At 48.5% G+C, this 12,911-nt stretch overlaps 1 protein-coding gene across 3 annotated transcripts in view; it reads left to right on the top strand.

The window, feature by feature from the left end:
- Window positions 1-12,911, top strand: part of FHIP1A (FHF complex subunit HOOK interacting protein 1A) — a 272,404-nt gene that overhangs the window by 246,549 nt on the left and 12,944 nt on the right. For all 3 annotated transcript variants that reach the window (XM_047798353.1, XM_047798351.1, XM_047798352.1), the window contains 2 exons: window positions 5,064-5,254; window positions 8,831-9,976. In XM_047798353.1, coding sequence (XP_047654309.1) covers window positions 5,064-5,254; window positions 8,831-9,976 — 1,337 coding nt within the window. The remainder of the gene's footprint in view (window positions 1-5,063; window positions 5,255-8,830; window positions 9,977-12,911) is intronic.

Here is a 12,911-nt window from a genome sequence, read left to right as displayed (position 1 = left end):
GAATAGGAGAAAGATGGCCAGGATGTCACTGGAAAAACAAGCGAGCTTTCTGAAATTCACTAACGTTGCTTTTTAGATGATTTTTGCTTCCAGGTACATTACTGAGTTTATCATCATCTCGTAGGAAGCACCCTGCTTACTTCCTCAATACTTCTCAGCTTTGTTTTGTTTGTTTTTGTTGTCAGCGTAGCACTAGGCAGTGTGCGTGCTTTGTTATTGATTGCTTGTCACTGAACTGCTTCAGAAGTGATGGTGATTTATTTCAATGGGTGATATCCAAGAAAATAGAAAATGGACTCCGGATTGCAGAAGGTTGGGGAAATAATGAGAAAAGGGGGTACAATGTGGGGAATATTTTTCCCCCTGCTCTCCTGGGATGGAGTCAAGTAATCTGAGCCTCAAATGCCATTTTTCAGTCTCTGATTGATTTTACTACTTGCTGAATTTAAATAAAATTCCGACTCCTGGCAAATGAAATTGAAATGAAAAGATAGTTTGGTAACTGACATCTACACTAAATTCCTAAGTGATTTTTCTGCTATCGAGGAGCTACTTCAGTTTTCTTTTTTTTCTTTTTTGGTCTTTGTCGTCTTTGAAGGGGCACATCCATGGCATATGGAAGTTCCCAGGCTAAGAGCTGAATAGGACCTATAGCTGTGACCTACACCACAGCTCACGGCAACGCCAGATCCTTAACCTACTGATCAAGGCCAGGGATCAAACCCACGTCTTCATGGATGCTAGTCGGGTTTGCTAACCACTGAGCCATGGTGGAAACTCCCTACTTCAGTTTTTTTTTTTAGGGGCATATCCATGGCATGTGGAAGTTCCTGGAACAGGAATTGAACCCGCACCACAGCAGAGACCTGAGCCCCTGAAGTGACAATGCTGGATCCTCAACTCACTGTACCACAAACTCCAACAGTCACTTCATTTTTGATGTTTGACATTTGGGGAGCTTCTGACTTGATTCAGCCTCTCATCTTTCCCTGTAAGTTTGGAGAGTCTGAGGGTCAGTGTGTGGTTTACTCACTCTTTCCCTGGGGGACGGTCCTTCATTATAAAGGCACAGTAATAGAGGCGCTGCTTTGAATACAGGGGTGTTATTTATTTGAACTGGCTCTCCAGTTTCCAATTTTCTAGAACCCCCTCCTGCAACCTATGGGGGAATCTCCCTTTATTTGATTTACCCAGAAGCAAATTCTTCATTTCTACTGAAAGCGTGTATTTGCAAAGTTGCAAATTCCCCAGACCTCTTTATTCTGATGTAATTTCAAGCAACCCACTGGTGATATTAGATAAACAGCTTTATTAGGTTTGATCCAGTGTTCCATTTTTTTTTAGTGCTTCAGACAGTGGAAATCTATGTGTTATCAACTTAAATCTTGAAATATATTTGGTTTGAGCTGGAAGTAGTCCTTGAGTTCCAGCAGTATATAAAAGCATTGAAGCCATTTATTTTTAAATAATTAATGATGAAAATAAGGATACAATAAATCCTGTGTAATCTGAATCTCCCTGGGGCCTCACTTGCCTGTGAGAGCAGAAGACTTCACATCAACAACCTTGGGGAAGGTTCTGGCTCTGGCCCCCTGTGAGGTGACGGCCCTCACTTCTGGGGGGTCCCAAGGAAGGGGTTCCACATGTGTTCATGGACAAGTCTGTGTCCTGGCACTGTTGCCATGGCAGCGTCTGCCGAGGTCCCTCACCTGCTGAGCCTCTTGGTTGGAGCTGCCTGACCTCTGTCCCCACTGTTCCTGGTGAGGGTCGGGGGGACTGGATGTCAGATAGCACTGCCTCCATGTGTGTCCTTGGGGGCCTGAGCTGTGCTGGGTTCGGACGGGGGGCAGAAGGCCTCTCTCCTCTGCATAATTCTTGATCAACAAAGCATCTCTGCTCAGAGATCCTCATGCAAAGAGCTCCTTCATCCAACAGTTACCTGGTTCTTCTCCTGCAGGGCTCAGGTATGAGTCCTCAAAGCTGGGCCAAGAATTAGAACAGACCCGGCCCCTTTCTCAGACCCCCCCCCAATTTCTCCTCTTTGTTCTTATAACCTTTGACTTCCACGCACCCAAGCTTATGCAGATAGATGCCGCCACTTCAGACACATGGGGTGTCTGGATCTCAGTGATGGAAGTTTAAGCTCAGGTGTGTGTGTGTGTTGTATGCCCGTGAGTACGGGGAGTGGAGACAAGGAGTCGCTTCCCTGGTACCTGGCTAAGGTTGGGATTGATTGAGGCTCAGTTTGATCTTTTACTTTTGTTCATGAGAACAGAAAATGAAGTGGGAAGTTTGTCGTTTTATACCTTGGAAGTTATTAAGACCTTAATTGTAAAATGTTCTGAAGAGAATGAAATCTCTCTTCCTCCTTGACCCAGGCACTTGCAGTGGGACAGTCATTAACGGAAATATAGATGTTCTTTTTTTTAAAGGCCGCATCCTTAGCATATGGTAGGTCCCAGCCCAAGGACTGAACTGAAGCTGCAGCTGTGGCGTAGGTTGCAGCTGTGGCAACGCTGGATCCTTTAATCCCCTGCACCTGGCCAAGGATGAAACTGGGGGCTCCCCAGTGACCGAGCTGTTGCAGTCAGATTCTTTTTTTTCCTTTCTAAGCCTGCGCCTTTAGCATATGGAAATTCTCAGGGTTAGAGGTAGAATTGGTGCTGAAGCTGTGGTCTACACCACAGCCATGGCAACATTGGATCCTTAACCCACTGAGTGAGGCCAGGAATCGAACCCACATCCTCACAAACACTATGTCCGATTCTTAACCCACTCCAGTTTTCCTCCTTTGACTCCACAGGAGCTGTGGGGGCCTTGTTCACCGGCCTCAAGGCACCCTCTGGACGTTGTGCTTTTATCTTTTTCACTGAACCCTTGATCATAGCTTGTGTTCCTCGGTTCTGCCTCTCTGTTGAAAGCTAGCTGCGGAAACAAAACCACTGCGGTTTATTGAAGATTGTGGATGTTCACACAAGGGCTCAGGGTCTCTGGAATCGGCTGCCGCACAAACATGGGCCGCTCGGCTCTGGCTGTGAGACCTCTTCTGTCAGTTCCATCTTGGTTGAAATAAACAGTATGGCCCCTCTCCCTATTAAGAAAGTAAGCCACTTAAGAGTTCCCTTGTGCCTCATTGGGTTAAGGATCTGTCATTGTCACTCCTGCAGTTTGGGTCACTGCTGTGACTCGGGTTTGATTCCTGGCCTGGAAATGTGCACATGCTGTGAGTGTGACAAAAAAAAAAAAAAAAAGATAAGCCATTTAAACACACTTTATTCTGTGCATGAAGCCTGCTGATGTGTTCCAAGTGTGTCAGAAACAGTTGCCCAGATTTTCTTCTTTCCAGGTTCAAAATGATACCGAGATGCTTTGATCACCCACCAAAGGTGTTTTGTGTGGAATGGGGCCCAGTGCCCCCTGGGGAGCCCCTAGCCACTGTGAAATTGTGATTTATAACAAGAAAGAAATATTTGGTGTTTGCGCTGTTTCTTTTTAGTCCCACCCCCTGGGTATCTGGGGAGGGGCAGAGGGCTAGGGGTTGAATTCATGGCCAGTGAAGAACAGACTTGTGGTTGCCAAGAGGGAGGGGGAGAGAGTGGGAGGGACTGGGAGTTTGGGGTTAATAGATGCAAAGTATTGCATTTGGAGTGGATAGGCAGTGAGATCCCGCACAGGGAACTATATCTGGTCACTTGTGATGAAACATGATGGAGGATAATATGAGAAAAAGAATGTAGATATATGTATGACTGGCTCACTTTGCTGTACAGTAGAAATTGACAGAACACTGTAAATCAACTATGATGGAAAAAAATAAAAATCTTAAATAAAAAGAAAATGGCCAGTGGCCAATGATTCAATCAACCATGACCGTATAAGGAAACCTCCATCAAAACCCCACAACTGGGTTTTGAGAGCCTCTGGTTTGGGGGGCACCGTGGAGGTGCTTGGAGAATGGACACCTTGTGGGGGGCTCCTCAGCGCTCTCCCACACCTTGCCCCGTGCCCCTCTCCATCTGGCTGTTCCCGAGTTCTGTCTTTTCACGATAAACCAGTGAGGGAGTAAAAGTAAAATGTCTCGAGGTTTGTGAGCCGCTCTAGCAGATTAATCCAACCCAAGGACGAGGGTCCTTGGAACCTCTGACTTCTAGCCGGTTGGTCAGAAGCACAGGTGACAACGTGGACTTGGGATCGGCCTCTGAAGTGTGTGTGTGTTTGCCTGGGGGATGGGAGGGGGACAGTCTCGTGGGACTGAGCTCTTGACCTGTGGGCTGTGCTGCTGCCTGTGGGTAGGCAGGGTCAGAACTGAGTTGAGCGGAAGGACCAGCTGGTGAGTGTCGCCTGCTTGCGGCGTGGACCCCTCCCTTTATCCCCACCCCCTTTGGAACTGATGACAGACACCTGAGCCACAGTGTGTTGTCATGACCACTTCCGAGAATCTGAGGGGAGGTTTGCACAGGACGGGCTCTTTGCTTTTTTGTGTGACTGCTGTCATTCGGTACCCATTCTGAACCAGAGTTTCTGGAATTAGGAGACAAAACCATTGAGAGAGCTGCTCTGATAGCACATTGTGTTGAGAAGGCAGACACAGAAGTAACTGGGATTCTGAGGATAGTGCCTAAGTAGAGGGCCGTGAGCAGAGTGGAGGGAGAGAGTAGCTCTATCTTGGAGTAGGAAGCCTGGAAGCCTTCCTGGAGAAGGTGACACTGCAGCTGGGCTCTGTAGGATCTCAAGGTGTGTGACAGGCACAGGGAGAGGAAAGCACACTGCAGGAGAAGGTTTCAGGAGGGGCAAAGGCCCAGAGGCCCAGAGGGATAGCAGATCCATTAAGGGATGGGGGAGTTTGTGGAGGCTAAATTGTGAATGCCCTTAAATCCACTGTCAGAAGAAAGAAGCTTTGGCATGTTTAAAGCAGAGCAGTGAGCCCTGGGGGCGAGTAAGATGAATGGAGTGGGGAGGCGATGAGCTGTGCGTCCTGATCATGGCCAGTGCTATGGCTCGCTGGGAACAGACCTGCAGATACTGAACACCGCCCCCCCCGCCCCCCGCCTTTGTCCTCCCAGGTATCTCATCCCCTGCAACCACATGATGCTGAGTCAGAGGTGGGCCGTGAAAGAGAGAGACTGTTACTCTGTTTCTGCGGCCAAGCTGCTCGCCTTGACCCCGGTCTGCTGCTCCAGCGGGATCACCCTGACGCTCGGAAACCAAGAGAGGGATTATATTCTCTGGTCCAAGTGCACGCAGGACAGTCCAGGTAAGATTGTTTCCCACCTGGGTCCTTGGACTCCTTAATCAATAGAAATTGATGAGGCCCGGACAAGGAATCCAGGCAGTTATTGGTGCTGCAGCCCAAGAGAGCGAGGGCAAGAAACAGGTTGCCTTGCTGGCTTCCCAGGGAGGGGTGAGCGGGTCCCTTAAATGAGGTGAGGGTGGGGATGGATGGTGGGTGGGGCCAGAGGGGTGGCTTAGGGGGTCTGCCCACCCCCTTGGCGGTGCCGTGTGCAGGGATCATGCACATAGAATGCAAAATGCCCTGCCTTTGCTCCTGGCACTTGGAAGTGGCCCTTGGCTTATGGCCTTTTTGTCCCTTGTGGTCCATAATTTGCCCCAGCTGCACATGCATGCAGTTATTTTTAGTCCTTGATGTTTCTTTGGAGATATTTGTCCCAGTGCAAGCATGGCAGCAAAGGGTCCCGGGGCCCAGCCTATCTCTGAAGGATGTCTCCAGTGATCATCTTTAAACGAAAGGATGCCAAATGCCATCTTGCCTCAGGATGTGCGTGTCTCTAGGTAGATAGGCAATGAAGCAGTGAGTCCCCTTTCTTTTAAGACCAACCAGTTGGGGGTCCTTTTCTGCTTTGTAAAGAGTTATGGACCCTTTGTAATCAGTGCTCACTGAAGCGCCCAGCTCTCACCCAGCTGCCATTCCCAGACCTTTATTTTAACGAGGCTCTCTAGCATGCTTGGAGTCCAGAGACGCACTTGCCTGTCCTTTTAAACAACATGGGTCTGGGGGTGTAGAGGTGGCTATTGCTGAGATGGAATTAGCCCTTATTTGAATTTCCAAAGTGACCTATTTGTGGATGCTGGCCTGCCAATAATACATCATTCTAAAACCTGAAATTTGTGACATGGCAGTAGTATGTGATTCATTTGATTGTGAGGGGGTTTTCATCAATACTGGTTGCTCCAGGAGTCACAGGACCATGTCGTATTTGCCAGCTGTGGTTGGGTTGATCTCATACCAGTCAAATTTAAATGGCCACCTGTGCCCGCCTTGGCCCTCCTCTGGCAGCAGCTGCAGCAAGGGGGCACTTGTGCGTCTTCCTGCTCCAGCTCAGGAAGATGCTGCCTGTCCTGTGAACAGTAGGAAACAGCCCAGGCCCGGTGCTGAGTGCAGTGTATCCAGTCCATATTCTTTTTTTAGGGCCACACCTGCAGCATATGGATGTTCCCAGGCTAGGGATCGAGTCAGATCTGCAGCTGAGGCCTAAGCCACAGCCACAGCAACACCAGATCCAAGCCGCATCTTCCACCTACACCACAGCTCACGGCAACCCTGGATCCTTAACCCACTGAGCAAGGCCAGGGATTGAACCCACATCCTCACAGAGACAATGATGGGTCCTTAGCCTGCTGAGCCACAACAGGAACTGCTCCAGTCTATATTCTGATAGCTCCTGCCCCCAAAGCAATGCCAAGCAATGGCATTCTGTCCACCCAGCTGTAGTCCTCTTAGATTAAATGTATTTTGTCTAAGAACAAGAAAGAAAATATTGGCAAAGAAATATTGCCATATTGACTAAGAAAATATTGGCATGTTTCCAAAAATGTAATTTTTTGAAATTAAAGTTGTCTACTAATTCTTAGTTTTTAAATAAAGATAGTGTGTATTATGGAAGTGAATACTTTATGTGGTAGTCTAAAGTTGTACTTGGAGTGTATTTCCCTGTTAGGTGAACTAGTTTGGATAGCTTATATTTTCCTGCCCTCTTGTCATTTTAAAAAACATAGTTAAAAATTGAGGTCTTTTTTGTTGACTAAAAATTTGGCTTAAGAATGATTCTGGGGAGATCCCTGTGGCCTAGCAAGTTAAGGATCCTGTGTTGTCACTGCTGTGGCGTGAGTGTGATCCCTGGCCCAGGAACTTCTGCATGCCTTGGGTGCGGCCAAAAAAAAAAAAAAAAGATTCAGTGGCTGACTCTGCTGCAGCAAATCTAAAGTCAAGTGTACGATGGTGGTTGAGTACCTCCAACCTGCCATGTGCTTTCCCTACGTTATCACGTTTCATCCTTTAAAGAGAGAGTAGTATTCCCATTTTACAGATGAAGAAATAGACTCAGAAAGAGGGATTGACCTGTTCAAGGTTGTACAGCTGGTAGAGCCTCTGATTCCAAAATCCATCTCTTTCCACTCTCCTCCTCTGGGGTTGCCTTGTGGTGGCTAAGTGCCCTGATAGACGGGTGGTTCCCTAGGTAGGTGGGTAGGTGGGTAGCTAGATAATGGAATTATGGTGCGGTAGTTGAGAGCTTGGATTCTGGATCTCCGGTCTGCTACCACCTTGAGCCGATTTCTTGATCTTCCTAAGCTTTTTTCCTCATCTGTAAAACAGTGCTTTCCCCAGAGTGCTGTTCCAAGGATAAGTGACGTAGGATCTATAAAGCTGTGAGAAAATCCCTTGGTATGTAGTGAGCGCCAAATAAATATTACCGATAGTCAGAGTGGGTAAGAGAAATTTTTAACAGTAGGGCTGTGAAAAATAGATTATGTCTACCCTGAGGACCTGAAACTCTGTATTCTTAAAGGCTGAATCTAGCTCAGTCTGGTAAAGAATTTAGATAATGAAAGTCCTGGAAGGTATGGTATCAAATGAAAATAAGGGGAGAGGTTGATGTGAGGCAGCTTTTGCTTGACATGTGGCTCTGCCGCTGACTCCCTGAGTGATCTTTGTCTCTGAGCCTTGATTTCTTCATCTGTAAATGGAGGGAACCGTATCCCCATATAGGGCTGTTGTGAGGATAAAATTTCAGTAGCACTGATAAAGCACCTGCCATGTAGGAGATGTTTAGGAAATGGTAGCATCTGTGCTTTTCCTTGTTTGAGGTTTTTTTTTTCCCCCCCCAAGGGAAAATGTAAACTTAAACGCAGATATTTTCACAGCTATTTCAGTTACACAGTTGAGATCTTTTAACATCAAAGGTGGTCAGAATATCATTCTTAGGTTAAAAGGGCTATTTTGGTAGTGAATGTGACTTTGTCATAAGACAGTATTTGGTACATATAATTCCCAATAATTCCTGGGAAGGCAGAATGAATTAACAGGCTTATCGAAAAACCCAGGATTTTCAAGAGAAAATCTGTTTCCCAAATTCATGGATTACATAGGCTTTCCACTTTAGCGTCAAAATAAAAAATCTTTCTAATTATTACCTACTCTGTGGCAGGCACCATATTCAATATATTAGGAACGTAATCCTCTCAGCAACTTGAGAGGTTGCCATTATTAGCTCTTGTTTCTCTAAAAGACCGATAGTAAGTAACAGACTGGGGTCGGTGCTAGCCAGGATCTGACCTGCCAGATTGGTTTAGTATGTTCCAGGAGGCTAGAGTTTCTGTTCTTATTTTTCCTTCTTAAACATCTCACGGTTATTATTTGGAAATCCTTTAGTTGGGAATTAGCAGAACCCAAGTAGCTGGTGGCCCAAAGCCTTGGCAGTGTGATGAGTCGCATGTGCATCCGCCGCCCACACCGCACCCCACCCCACCCCCGCCCCTCACCTCACCTTGAGCATCAGAGGGGTCGGTTCCGATCTGTGTGTCTCCCCTGCAGGGCCCATGGAGCAGCGGCTCCCTGAAACGCTTTCGCCATCCGCCTGCATCGTGGAGGCCGGCAGAGCCCTGGACATCAGCTACCTGCAGTACCTCTGGGAGGCCCACACCAACATCCTGCGCTGCATGAGGGACTGCCGCGTGTGGTCTGCCCGCTACGACGGAGACTCCCCAAATCCCGAGGCGCTTGGCCCTGGACCGCCAGTTCCGCTGGAGGAGAGGGCGCCCCGCTCCACCTCTCCTGCGCTCAGCCAGCGGCCCGTCCCCAGGACGCCCGGGCCCCTCCTGGCTCCGGGCAAGGACAGGAGCCACGCGGAGCTGGAGTGGGACGATAGCTATGACACCGGCATCTCCTCGGGGGCAGACGGGGGCTCCCCTGGGCCATCCGAGGATGCAGAGAACTCGGGCCCCCCGGCCCCAGTGGAGCCCCCCAAGCACATCCAGGAGATGAAGAAGAACGCCATCCTGCTTTTCAAAGGGGCCTACATCGAAGAGGCCGACTTCCAGGACGATGTGATGGTGTACAGGTTGTGCTCTGAGAAGGACGCAGAGGAGGCCAGGAGCTCCCAGGAGGGCGGCGCGAGGCCCCCAACCCAGGCCCAGACCGAGGTGCAGAGCCCCACCGCGCACAATGGCCCCCTGCCCGGTGCTCAGCCGGAGACAGATTCGGAGGAGGAACATGGCAGGGATGAATCAGACGCGTTGCAGAGCGTAGCCAAGGAACCCGAGCGAGACCAAGCGCCTGAGGTCGTCCCAGGACCAGATCCCGAGTTAGTGCCCCGCTCTCCCCAGGCAGAGCACGATGCACACCTGGCGACCACCAACCCCGAGGGCGAAGATTTCATTGCCCAGTATGACCAGATCATTAAAGAACTGGATTCTGGCACGGAGGGCTCGATGGAGCAGTGCTTCTCCTCTCCTGATCCCCTGCTTCTCACAAAGGAGCCAGAGGGGGAGCAGGACCAGAGGAAAGGAGACGAGGAGGAGGGGCCAAGGGAACCCGAGGAGGAGGAGGAGGAGGACGACTTTGACTCTTTCATAGCGGAGACTCCAGCTGCAGAGACCCAGCCGTTCCCATTTGGGGTGAGAGATGAGGCCACCGGTGGCAGTCACCGTCCATTGAGGACTCAGAGCACCCCGTTCACAGGTGATGCTCTTAGATCACTTTTGGTTATTGCACCAGCAAAGCCAGGTAGATGCAGGTAAAGGATTGTCAGTTTATCTACCACAAGGGTAGAAGTATTTTTCTAAGGAGCAGGGTGAGTGGTTTCATTTTTGTTTTATTTTGTCATTCTTGTAATCATTGCCTTATTTTCTTTCCACAGCAAATTAGAGGTTAAATTTTGCAGTTGAGTTAACATCTCTTGATATGTCTTTGATAAAAGGACTAAACCACACAAGAAGTCCAGTTTTATTAATACCCTTATTTCTTTTAGTCCAGTTAATTCTCCTCCTTAGCATTTGTTTTTATGTGTATTTTTTATTTTTTTTGATAGGCAAGAAATAGATTTAGTAGGTTAGGACGCTTGTGAGAGGTGCAAGCGGGCAGGCAAGGAAGCTCTGCCACAAGGATCAGGTGGGCTACAGTTTTGTTTATGCATATTTAAAAAAAAAAATTAGTTTCCTGGAGTTCCCATTGCGGCTCAGCAAGTTAAGAACCCAACCAGTATCCATGTGGACGTGGGGTCCATCCCTGGCCTTGCTCAGTGGGTTAAGGGTCTGGTGTTGCCATGAGCTGTGTGGTGTAGGTGGAAGATGCGGCTTGGGTCTGGTGTTGCTGTGGCTGTGGTGTAGGCCTGCAGCTGCAGCTGCAATTTGATCCCTAGCCTGGGAACTTCCATATGTGGGGAGTGTGGCCCTAAAAAGACAAAAAAAAAAAAAAATTAGCATCCCCCACTGGAAGTGTACTTCATAAGGCACAGGTGTTGGCTTGTTCTCTGCTCTATCTCTAGTCCTAAACAGTGGACAGAGCACACAGTAGATTTTCAGAACACCTCTTGAATCAGTGTGGCTGTGTGCACACAGAAGAGGCCATTGGGGTTAGTTGCGCCTTTGCCTGGAAGCTCATTTCAATTAATCACAAAATCTCCATCCAAAAATAAGCAGAGTAAACCCACAAAAAATCATCACTCTACTGAGGAAAGGGTGTGTTTAGGTGATACACCTCTAACAGCAGGTAGAGATCATGGAAGAGGCAAATGGATAGGATGGGGTATCAGGTAAGTGGATTGAGGTGAGGAACTATGATAGAATTATTATCATTAAATTATCAGCCAAGGAAAAGTGTTACCGAACGCAGGTCTGGCTGCTTGCTTGCTGCTTGAAAGCTGGGTCTCAAGAGGAAAGTGTTGGTAGGAAAGGAAAGGTTGCTTTATTCAGAGGGCCAGCAAACTGGGGAGAAGTTGGACTCATGTCCAAAGGCCAACTCCCCACTGCTAATCAGAGGAGACAAGTTTTTAAAGGGGAATTTCAGGGGTGTGCAAGTCGAGGGGAGGGCTACACGCTCTGATAGCTGTCTTGAAATTAGTCATGCAGTGGTCTGATCAGCGTCATCTTGATTGTTTCAAGTACAGTTAAGCTTCTATGACAGGATCAGTTTGTTCCCATTTTCTTGAGGCCAGTTTTTGGAATGCTGCAAGATGGAGCAGCTTATGTCATGGCTACAGTCTGCTCATCTTGCAGTTAACCTCTTCGACCTGGTGGGGGTTTCATTATCTACAAAACAGCTCACAGGTTCTGGCTCAGAATATCATCTGTAGCCCCTGAGGAAGAATTGAAGGTCCTTGACTTTGTTTAATGGCTAAACTATTATTATTTTTTCTTGCTTGACTGTTTTCCTTTGCCTTCGTATTTTCTCATTTCTCTGATTAAATTGATTCTTTGGCTAAAGTTTTTCTACAGACAAGAGGCAGGTGGAGGACCTGGGGGGGTGGGGGAGGGGCAGCATGCGGAGGCCCCGAAGGCTCTTGCGCTCCTACAAAATCTGAATCCACAAGTCATGGCACAAAGGGAACTGGCGAGGAGGAGGAGGAGGATTCCTCCGTCTTGGGGCAGCTGGGTGGGCCCTGAGTGGTGTTCAGTTAGAGGAGACATCCTGAAGGAGCCAGCATCTCACAGGGACAGACTGGTCTTGAGTCAGGCCTGTAGGGGGTCCTGGCTCTGGCACTTCCAGCCATGTGGCCTTGGTGTCTTAATCCTGGGGTGATCAAATGTGATACTAGGGTTGCGTGGGGTGGGCTGGGTCACTACTGTTATTACAGGCAGCTCCTGGCAGCCCCAGCTGAAGCCTGTCCTTCCCCAGCCTGCTTGGTGGGGAGAGACTAAGCCCCTGAGTCCTTGGGTCATCCTGAATCACGACATCAGCCAGGCAGTCTTAACATCCACTCAAGGAGCTCTTCTATGCTCTTCCTGTATTTATTCATCTGTTTCCACTGATGCCTGAAAATTTATTTAAACAGGGAGAAACCTTTTAATTCCACAATTAAAAGGCTTGAGGTTCTAACTTGAGATAACATTTCAGTGTGAATGGGTTTTAATTAAAATTCAATCAGTCAATCATAAGTAAAAAGGATTAGAAAATCTGGCTTTTCCCAGTTGCTAGGGGAGGGGAGGTGGCAGGAGAACGGGGTGACTGAAGGCCTGAAGCAGGGCAGGGGGCAGTGAGAGGCAAGGGAGCAGAAGTGACCTAGCTCCGCCCCAAGTTCTGCACCATTAACTCTCGCTCAGCAGGAATCTCAACTTTGTCTGCAGGGTTCTCCAGGACACCAGGACTACCCACTGATAATGAAGATTGTTCTTTAGAATGTCAGCTTTCTTTTTTTTTTTTTTGTCTTTTTGCCTTTTCTAGGGCTGCTCCTGCAGCATATGGAGGTTCCCAGGCCAGGGGTCTAATCGGAGCTGTAGCCTCTGGCCTATGCCAGAGCCACAGCATTGTCAGATCCAAGCCGCGTCTGCGACCTACACCACAGCTCACGGCAACGCCAGATCCTTAACCCACTGAGCAAGGCCAGGGAGCGAACCTGCAACCTCATGGTTCCTAGTTGGATTCATTAACCACTGAGCCACGACGGGAACTCCTTCAA

Source organism: Phacochoerus africanus, chromosome 10, assembly GCF_016906955.1.
Source record: "Phacochoerus africanus isolate WHEZ1 chromosome 10, ROS_Pafr_v1, whole genome shotgun sequence".
Classification (NCBI taxonomy): Eukaryota; Metazoa; Chordata; class Mammalia; order Artiodactyla; family Suidae; genus Phacochoerus; species Phacochoerus africanus.
This window is presented reverse-complemented; position numbering and strand designations above follow the sequence as displayed.